General features: G+C 44.1%; 1 protein-coding gene across 1 annotated transcript; it reads right to left on the minus strand.

Annotated features, from left to right (window-relative positions):
- Positions 1-3,668: 3,668 nt before the first annotated feature.
- CDKN2C (cyclin dependent kinase inhibitor 2C) lies at positions 3,669-9,652 on the minus strand. The gene is made up of 3 exons (XM_019957505.2): positions 8,425-9,652; positions 7,833-7,972; positions 3,669-4,423 (listed from the first exon to the last, which is right to left on the minus strand). Exons 2-3 carry the CDS (start codon positions 7,959-7,961, stop codon positions 4,046-4,048), a joined length of 507 nt encoding a protein of 168 aa, XP_019813064.1. The 5' UTR covers positions 7,962-7,972; positions 8,425-9,652; the 3' UTR covers positions 3,669-4,045.
- Positions 9,653-10,145: the final 493 nt, after the last annotated feature.

Consider the following 10,145-nt stretch of genomic DNA (forward strand, 5'->3'; position numbering starts at 1 on the left):
CCAAGTCGCCCTCCGGCCCCAGTCCTCAGGCATAGGTCGCCGGAACCATCCAGAGGGATGGCCGCCGCCTCCTCAGGGACCGCTGCCTGAGGGCCAGGGCCGGGGAACCCTGGCCGCCCTGGCAGCCCGTAGCACCCGGGGCGCTCTGGCGGTTGCAGTGAGGCACCGGGGCCCGCTCCCCCTCCCCGCCCCCGCTCCCGCCTCCTGCCTGCCGCGCCGTGCGCCCGCTTGCCCCAGCCGGCTGGCGCAGCAGCGCACACACTCACTCCGAGGGCGCCTCCAAGGTTACCCGCGGGGTGGGGGCTGGGGCAGTCTCCGGCCACTGGCCTCCTCCGCTGCCTTCCTATCGCCGCGGCTCTTCAGCCGCTCCAGGGCGATCGGGTTCCAAACCCCAAAGCAGAAGAGACTCCAAAGTCCGGGGAGGGAAGTCTCGAGCTGGGAGCAGACGAGCGTCCGGGCGGGGGGCGGCCTTAGTTGGCTCTGGGTGCTGGGAGAGTCGGGTCAGGCGAGGTCGCGGCAAGAGGGGGCTGTGGCTCCGGCGGCCGCGCTCCGGGCCGCGCTGGCTGGGCCGGGGGGCAGCGCACAGGGGCTGCAGGCAGCACCGAGGCATCCAAGGCGCCCCGGGCCCGCTGGGGGGCAGAGACAAGCGGGCGGCCAAACCTGCCGAGGAAACTAACTAAATAAAAGGAGACTGTTATTTAAGGCGCGGAAATTTGAAATATTTGGACAGGAAGAGAAAAGAAAAGAAACCTTAGCGAGGGAGGGGAAAAAAAAAAACACAACGCGAGCTAACGGTTTTGAAACTCCCCCACCCCCACCCCGGGCTTTTCTGCGCGCCCTGAGGGAGCTCTGGGCTCCAGCTTCCTCGCTAGGGAGCCGGGAGCTGCGGTTGGAGTCTGGAGAATTTCGAAGGAACAGAAAGGATGACTCTGCAGCCCCTCCATAGAGGACTTGGGTTGACGACGGGCAGAGCCTTTTTACCCCGAGTCTTAGGCTGGAAGCTTGTTTCCAGCCTCTCATTAGGTCCCTAACGTGAATCTGATTATTTTGAAATTGTGGTGTAAAAATCAAAGCAGTCTCCATAGACCAAGACCCGGACTTTTCCTTCCCCTCCACCCCTCACCCTACCCCCCTCCTTTTTGATGAAGGTCGCTTAGGGCAGTCAGGAAGGCTGGGAGTACGACCCTTTCTCGCTCCAGCACTGTGCTCTTTCAGCACTTCTGGACGATTACTTCTTCCCCCGGCAAAAGCCGAAAGCACCTTTTTGGGAACTGAGATTTCGAAACCAGTCCGGGGCTACGGATTCCACAACGTTTGTTTGACCCACATTATCAGGGACATTTACAATATTACTAATTGAAATGCTTTCCTGGGACAGAAATATTTTATCCATTTATTGGTCTCCCAGCGTGGTGTGTGTTTGTAGGAGCTCATCACACTATTAGGAGATGTGTATTGTTTATCAGAGAACTATTGATTTACTACCAAAAAATGATAAAGTGCAGTTTGCTTGGTGGCTTGGAGACCAGAACATGGACTGAGGTCCTTTTGGTGTTCTCCCCCACCCTCCCCGCAACCCCTCACCGGCCCTGCTTTGCCCCAGGTATATGCCGGGGGTTCATTTTACTGAGCAAAGGCTAAGCCTGAGTTTCCCGACGTGGATGCGGGCTCAGAGAATAATTGAGAAACGCATCTCTGCCTACTGCCGCGCCACTCTTTCTCTGTCTTCGTCCCCTGAGGCCCTGGTCACTTCATTGATTAGCACTTGCCTCTCTACTCTGCATCTGAAAAAGCTCAGATCCTTTCCGGTCTCAGCTGGCTGTAAATTAAACCCCGTTAAACTCTGCAGTATAGTTTCTTCCATCCTATACATTTCGGTGTATTTGTCTTACTGAATATTGTCGAGGTTTTTAAGAGATTGAATAATGGCTTTTCATATTTCCTAGAGGGGACCACACAACTCATTTCTAAAATACTTAGATTAGCAAAGCTATTTCCTGCGAAGAACCAAAGAAAAGTGGCGATGTTTTAATGTCTAGGCAAGTTTTAGGCTGATGAAGAGAGAGAGAGCTCTTTCTCCTCACCGTGCTCCGACCATCTGAGACTAAGGCAAGCGCAGAAGTACCGCTCTTTAACTTCAATGAACATCCTATATTCGAAATAGCTAAAGAGCGATTTTAATGCTTATCCTTGGTGGATACTGAAAAGTCCATTAAATCGACTTTAAGAAACATTTATCTTTTACAGTTGCAACTTGTAAGAAGTATTACTTTTATTTTTAGTAATAGTCTTGTGTTTAGAAAGTATTCAGCTTACTCAAGCAGTGTATTTTGTATATTGATTCTAGTTTTTAAATACAAAATACACCCTTTTCTTTCAAAATCATCTCAATTTCTACTTTTTTCCTAAACTTTAAAATAAGTGTTTTACATTTAATTTCATGTTGCTGTCAAAAATAAATTTTTTCAGTAACTTGTGGTTTGAGATGGCAGAAGTTGAAGTCTTGTTGCACTTGACATAGGGAAGGTGAACTTAAAATGCCAAATGAAAAGGATTTTTTCTTGCATATTCTTTTATACTACTATGAAAAATAAATTATCGAAAACCACTTGTCTGCAACCTTCCAATCCTTGTTAGGGCAAGCATCAGAACCATGTCCTTCAATAAACCTTCAAGTATTTTGTTCTTTTTGGAGCGAGGGCAGGGAGCTTATGAAACAGAAGGAGGGACCTTTTACATAAAACATTTTTGTTCATGTGGGAGATGAAGAATAAAGTATTTATAAATTTATAAGAGGTAACTGCATTGAAATCCTTTGGTGAAATCTTTAAAATAACATTAAGTAGTAGATACAGGAAAATTCTCTTGGAAATTTGATATTTCTATTTCATTCAAAAAAATTTTTAGCTAGATGTATTATTAAGAGTTTTATATGCCTTTACTAAAAAGTTTTGAGGGAATCAAGTACTATGTGTAGGAGTGGCCTATTTATTTACTGTAAAAGTTTCTATATTTATTATACTGTAGCCCCTAAATAAATAATGACACATGTAATTAATATATATATGTTCTTGCTAAGCTTTTTATCACCTCAATATTGGTATTTGCAGTGCATTTTAATACTTAAACATTTTATAATTTTACACTTCTGGTATTTCAGGGAGAAAAAGCCATTGTTACATTTAGCATACTTATGGTATACTTTTGGGAAATATACTATTTAACCAATTGTTTCATTTTGTGATTTTAAAAAAATCAACAAATGGGAAGCACTTTTTAATGGCAATTTCTTTTTGAAGTGGCTTTTAGGGCTAACATATATTTGATTCCAGATCGTTACTTCTGAAACCTGTTTTTCAACGATTTAACTTAACTTTGAGAAAAAAGGAAGATCAAATATTAGGATAAATCTACACTGAAGTAATTTCAGGTTTGATTTCCAAAAAAATGTTGTTCTTACTCTATTTTAAAGCAGACATATTAGGCATCAAGTAAAATCTTTGCTGGGAGGCATGAGGAGAGAAAGAAAAGCATTTAACTGGATCATCAATAGAATATGTCTAGTTCTGATGTCAAGACTTAAAACACCATGATCTTTCAGTTTAGTTCTCCTTAGCAAGAAGCATATCACATGTGGATTATAAGAGGCGTGGAAATCACAGAAAACATTGTCCTGTTTTGAAAATGTGTTTTAATCAGGCAAAAGAAACATCAGGACAAACCATTTTAAAAACAAAGTCTCCAAGTTGGGTACTGAGACTGGCAAAGGGAGAGGCAAGGAGAAAAGTCAGGGAAAGATAAAATATTCAGAAGAAAGCCAAAGCTTTTGCAATTACATGTTAGAACTCAGGGTTTTGCAGGTGAAAGAGATGTTGCTTAAATATATTCATAAAGCTGTAGTAAGATTTCCACTTAGCAGTTTCAGAGGCTTTAACTAGCTGCTTAAAATATGACAAAACTGAATTTTAACAAATGATATTAAAATAGGACAGCCAATCAATTAACTGACAAAACAGAAGACAGTGTGGGAGAGCCCTCCCCACATTCATTGCAGATTCGCAGCTCCCTCCGCCCGGTTTCCCTCCATCAGGCTAACGACCTCGTTTCTCCGGTAGAGCCTGGCCAAGTCGCAGGCGGTGTCCCCCTGATGGTTCCGATGCCCCACTTTGCAGGCCGTGTGCTTCACAAGGAACTCCACCACGGGGAGGTGGCCTTCTTTGGCAGCCAAGTGCAAAGGCAGGTTCCCTTCATTATCCTCGATGTTAACATCAGCTTGAAACTCCAGCAAAGTCTGTAAAGTGTCCAGGAAACCTGCTCTGGCCGCATCGTGAATGACAGCGAAACCAGTTCGGTCTTTCAAATCGGGATTAGCACCTCTAAGTAGTAGTCTCCTGGCAATCTCCGGATTTCCAAGTTTCATAACCTAGAAGAGGAGAAAAAACGGTAGAATCCTTCAAGCGCTCCTACTACAAGACTCTTTTAGAATATCCATCTTTCTATTTATGTAACTTTTTTTGGTGAAGGAGTGCTTTGGGAAGACCCATGTGATGGAGTTTGAAGGGCTCAGTTGCAGCAGATGAGTAAACGTAGAAGAAAACTTCTAAAAATTGAGCTTCTATGATGGAATATCTTAAACGAGCCCCAAAGTAGGATATATCGATTAATAAAAATAGAATGAGTGCGATTGTACAAAATTCACTGACAACTCAGCTCTCGGTCTCCCATAAAGAGTTAGTGTAATTTCATGAATTTATTAAAATAAAAGAAATGGAATTTGAGATTTAAGTAAGTCTTCTGTTTGGTTCATCATGTTCATAAAATGTGCCTGTTCTGTAAAATTAAATGTGGGTAAAAATTTTATAAATAGCTAAAAAGAAGGAGAATGAGCTTCTTTAAATCCTCAAAGAAATATTTCCACACACCAGACTCCATCTAGGCTGATTTTACTAGTGTAAAAATGATCTCTTAAAAATCCAAACCTGGTATTTTCTTAAATTATTAATTTTCACAAGTTCTCTCCAAACAGATAAGCCCGAAGTTTCCAAGTAATTTTTAAATGTTTTTTTTTCTTTGCAATTATTTCATGTGGGTTACTAGGTGTATTTAGTTTTTAGAATCCTCCACTTGAAAAATTAAAACGTTATTGAATATTAAAGTGTTTTTTTTTAAAAGCAAGTGTTTTTTACATTGCCAATGATACTGATTTATCTAAAACATAACATATTAATGATATGCCTTATATTAGACAGGAAAAGACTGTATGGCAACTGTTCTTAAAAGGAATGGAACAGTCATTCTACTATTTTACTTACTGTCTCCTAAAAAGTTCTAGCTAGTTTCCAAATTTTCAATTGAGCAAAAGAAGAGAAAGTAAGATATTTAACGTATATTTTGGGACATAGAAAGCTTTGTCTGTGGTTTCAGCCTGTTTGTTAATCAACTGGTGACCTCATCTTATTTCCTTTTGCAGTTATTATCAGGCATTTAGGAATAGTTATTTGTAAACTGCCAATATTTTAAAAGCCAGAATTTGATATTAAAATTTGCTATCAACATACAACTAATTTACATGATAAAGACTTATGTACTGGTGTTTGAATATATTTCACTCTAATAAGAGGTCTCTATTAGGCTCTCATAATTATAAAGTATTTTGTACAGCAGCATGAAATTATACAATACATATAATCTAGTTGTGAAAAAATATAGTCTCATTAACATGCAAGGAAATTTCAGCATTTTAATTGTTTTATTCCTAGGTATATTCATAATAACCTAAAGTTATAGTAAATAGATTGCATAGTAGACACTCGAAATTAAATACATCCTGGAAAAACATACAAAGCTGATCTATCTCTTTAGAATGTTTGTTTTAAAAATCACAAATTAAGTAATATAAAATATATTTAGAATGAATAATATTTTATTAATTCAAACTATATAGATGACCAAGATGTTAAGCTTCCCTGTTGATAAAACTCTGCTGACTTTTGGCCTTTACTTTGGGGCAGTGGTTAAAAATGATACATAATTTATTTTTTAAGAACTTAGGTGAAATACACTTTTTGGTTATTAAAAATTAACACAATCTAATTTTTACCACAACTGCCTCTAAATATTTAGTTACATTTAAGGACCTGAACTGAGAAAAATAGGAGACAGACACCTTGGATCTTTGTAAAGCAAATGTACGATCAGGGCCTTTGATATTATCCTGATTGAGAGGCTAACACTAGGAAGAGGGAAAAACCTTTTGTAATTCAGTTAAATAAACATTACTGTAGGAGAAATTTTGCCATATTCCACAGAAAATAATAGCAATGCTGGAAACTGTTTTGAAAGAAAGTTCTTTCTTGAGTTATGATACAACTTCAGTCAGGATTATACATACTGAAAACAAGCTTTGAGACTCCTGTTTGTGTGTGTTTCATTATATGTACTACGACTAAGCCACAATAAGTGGGTGCTAATATCTTGATAAGTATGTTTAATATAAACAAGACTGCAGAGTTGTATTAAAAATGTTTGTCAAAACTTTTGTTTTGCAGTATTAATCTCCTAGTTTTCCTGCTCGTCACAAGTCCTGCAAGATCCTATTCTTACAGGGTTAAGTGGCTCATTCTTTGTGAGATTTATATAATATTTGAATGTTCAATAGGAAAAATTTCAATATATTAAATTTATGACATTACTATCATCACAATACCTGTTAAAAACTACGAGGTGGAAAAATAAAAAAATCCTTTCCCCACTTAATATATCTGAAATAACAAGATAAATAATTTAGTATCTATCTATAAGCTTCTTTAATACTGAAATTTTTGCAAAGTCAGTGTATTCTGATTTAAAATATACAGGGTGTATGATTTTCGTCTGTTAGTAGTACATCTCCTGTCACTTAAATTTTTCATTCTTGCAAATAAAAACAAAGCACTCTAAAAACCCTCTCCCCAGTGGATTTTCAAAAACAGCTTTAAGTGTTGCATTTCAAATACGAACTGCTTATAAGAATATCATCAGAACTCAGATAAAGCAACTGTTTGAGACTACTTTGCCATTTTTCTGTTTCTAAGCCTTGCAACCAAGTTACATGATAACGTTCAGAGGAGGAAAAAAGTTATCAGGTACAATACTTGGCAGCTGAACATGTTTCATTTGTTGCTTGTAAATCTAATTACTAAAAATTAGAACATACCACGGTAAGACCGCAGAGACAAAAACACTATAAACTGAGCTCTGATTAGAAAATTCAACTTTTTATTCCTACTCAATCCTGAATGGGTGGATGGTATTATATTAACTGTGAAATGTACATCCTGTGCCCGTGCCCAGGCCACCCATTCCAAACGAGGAAAGGTCGTTTGTCAAAACTTGAAGCATTTGAAGGAAAAATACCCTCCCCAGTAGTCAGGAAAATTAACGTTAAAGTCAATTATTGGAGCAAAGTACGGAAACCACTAATAGCAGTGTATTTACTTCAAATAATAATCATAATAACGTGTTTACAGAACTGTCTAAAAAAAAAAAAAACCAAAAAAACTCGGCGCTGCTACGACTGGTATACAATCCCCACAGTCACAAAAACATTCCAAAAATTAAGACCAAACCTGGAACCCACTTGATATAGAGGATGTTATTGGATTTGACGAGTTTGTTCAAAGTACGTCATTTTGGGGAGTTGGATCCACTTAAAGATATAAAATATGGCAACCAACTAGTTTTAAGAACAGTGAAATTTAGTACCCCTGAAAGCTTGAAAGCTATTATTCTAGAAACCCGGGTCACGTAGGCAACATTGTTGACCTGTTTTCCCCACCTCTCTGGATACCAACCTGCAGCGCAGTCCTTCCAAATCCATTTTGTGCATTGACGTTTACATTATTTTGCAACAAACTAGTAAGTTGCTCTAGGTCCCCCCTGGCAGCTGCGGACGCCAACTCGTTCCCCCAAGGCTCGGCCATTCTTTAGGGTCCTGACGATCGGGAAAAGATGAATTAGTTGTTTTTCTTTTTCCCCTTTCCTTCGCTCCTAACCAGGCTGCATGATGGCATCGGAGACTGACAGAAGGACTGGGATGGTTAATCTGGAGTAGAGCTTGGTAGTAAATACTAGTAAGATCTGCCTGCCAAAAGCCCGCCCCTCGATTCACACGTGATTATTCAGCAAAACTGAGCCATTGGAGAGGGGCTCCGCTCCTCGCTTTTTAGCTTAACCCCTATGAAGAATTCTGGTGATTAAACTGAGAGATATACAGACACACATATATTCCTGGTAAATTACTCTGGACGTAAAATGTAGGCAGAGCTGGCACGTACCTACACTACAGATCCCCAGGAGGAATGTATGCGGAGATTTAAGGGACTAGGTTAGGGCAGAAAATACCGTGGAAAAAGAGACATGGGGGAAGAAAAGGTATTAACCCACCCTTGTTCTCAGCAGTGACTTGAGCCGCGCGAGCCAGTACCGCAGGGGCAGGTCCTCCGAGGGGCTCGGTCTCCATCCGTCTCGGCGAAGGGGTAGTTCTGAGTCCTCCGCTGCAGGGAGAGCGCCTCGGTGGCTGGATGCTGATGTGCTCCGGGGGTTAAAGATGATCACCAAAATCAAACGAGAGTAGCAGTTCCGTGGCCCTCAAGTTACAGGTCGTAAGGACTCCTCCGTGGCCTTCGATTCTCCGGATGAGTCTTAATCCGCGTCCAGGCCGAGCTGCGGGCTAATGCCTTGCGGGAGGGCTCCGGAGCCCGCCCGCCGGGCTACCGCAGCCCTGCCGAGCCTGAGAGGCCGTGGGAGCCAGGCTCGGCGCGCGTCTCCGGAGACGGCCGGGCGCGCGGCGGGCCCCCGGCAAGCCGGTCATGCCGGCCCCACCGGGTCCTGGGACGCCCAGCAGCGTGAGGAAGGGGTAGAGAGATGCGGGAAGTGTCTATGGAGCCCCGGCTGCTGAGGCAGCGCGCTGCAGCATCGCGGCTGCACGGGGCAGCCCACTGGTAACTTCCCGCCTACAACCGAGCCAGTTCAGACTTCCTAATGTAGAAGCTCATTGAGCGACCGCCGCTTCTTTTCCTTACTTTCCCGGTTTTCTGAGGGCTCCAGAGATCGGAAGGGTCCTAGGAAGTCTCAGGCCAAGCTCTGAGTATTGCGAGTCGCCGCAATTCCAGGGCGCAGCCAGTTCCGCCCTCGGCGAGAGCTCAACGGCTTCGGCGCCCTGTGCCACTTCGCCAACCTCTCGCAGTCCCCTGGCCTGTGCCCCCAGCCTGTGCCGCCGATAGGGCAGCGGCCGCCAGCCAGCTGTGCCCGGGAGCCTAGCCGGGTAGCACCGCTTCCTCCCGAGCCGCAGCGCTCCCAGTGACAGTTTCTTTTGTAGCCGGTCCCCCCCAAATCACTGGTCCCTGCTCCCTTCACCCCTACAGACACTTGTGCGTCTTGCCCCTTTCTGGTCTTTTCCTTCCCTCCCTCGCTTCTTTTTTCGCTCAAACAATTGCTGCTTCTGTTGCCGCTGCAGAGACGGTGCCGGTTTCTTCTCCCTTTTTTCCGACCTCATCAGCTTTTTTTGAAAAGAAAAAAATTGAGCGCTTTTTGAGTTGAAAAACCCGCCCCCATTTTAACGGCAGAGTTTTAAGGAGGCTCGGCGGAGTTACAGCACCGCGGGAGCGGGAAGGCCGGGCGCCGCCCACGCCCCGCCCTCCGCCCTGGTGGCGCTCGAGCTCTCAGCCCGGTTCGCCCCGCCCCCAGCCCCGCGCCCTTTCTCCCGCCTCCCGGCTCTCCGCTTCCCTCGCTGTCTCCTGCGCTGGCTCCCACCCGCCAGCCCAGCGGCCAGGCCCGGGCTGGAGCGGCTTTCGGCCCGGCAAAGCCGGGTTTGGCCTCCTTTGGCTGGCGGGCGGAATGGAGGGTGCGACGTGAAACCCCGAGCTGTCCTGAGGCCGGCGGGGCCGGAGGTGGGGAAACGAGGCTTGTTAATTAAGGGTGCGGAGAGCCGCAGGGCCTCGGAGGCTCGGCGGCGCTGACTGTTGGAAGGCAGAGAGGAGGCTGGCGCGGAGCTAGTCTTTCCCCGGCCTTGGCGGGGCAGGCCGCCCGCCTCAGCGCTCCCCGGCCAGGCTCTCGAAATTCGGGAGGCCAGGCCTGCCGCTGCCGCCGCCACCTCCGTGGCGCGC

The sequence above is a fragment of the Bos indicus genome, chromosome 3, assembly GCF_029378745.1.
Source record: "Bos indicus isolate NIAB-ARS_2022 breed Sahiwal x Tharparkar chromosome 3, NIAB-ARS_B.indTharparkar_mat_pri_1.0, whole genome shotgun sequence".
Lineage (NCBI taxonomy): Eukaryota > Metazoa > Chordata > Mammalia > Artiodactyla > Bovidae > Bos > Bos indicus.

Bases quoted from the DNA above. Each gene is read 5' to 3' on its own strand.
- CDKN2C (XM_019957505.2), bottom strand. From the start codon at position 7,961: ATGGCCGAGCCTTGGGGGAACGAGTTGGCGTCCGCAGCTGCCAGGGGG. The intron at 4,424-7,832 runs GTTGGTATCCAG...CTCCTCTTCTAG, and splicing joins TTGGAAGGACTGCGCTGCAG to GTTATGAAACTTGGAAATCC.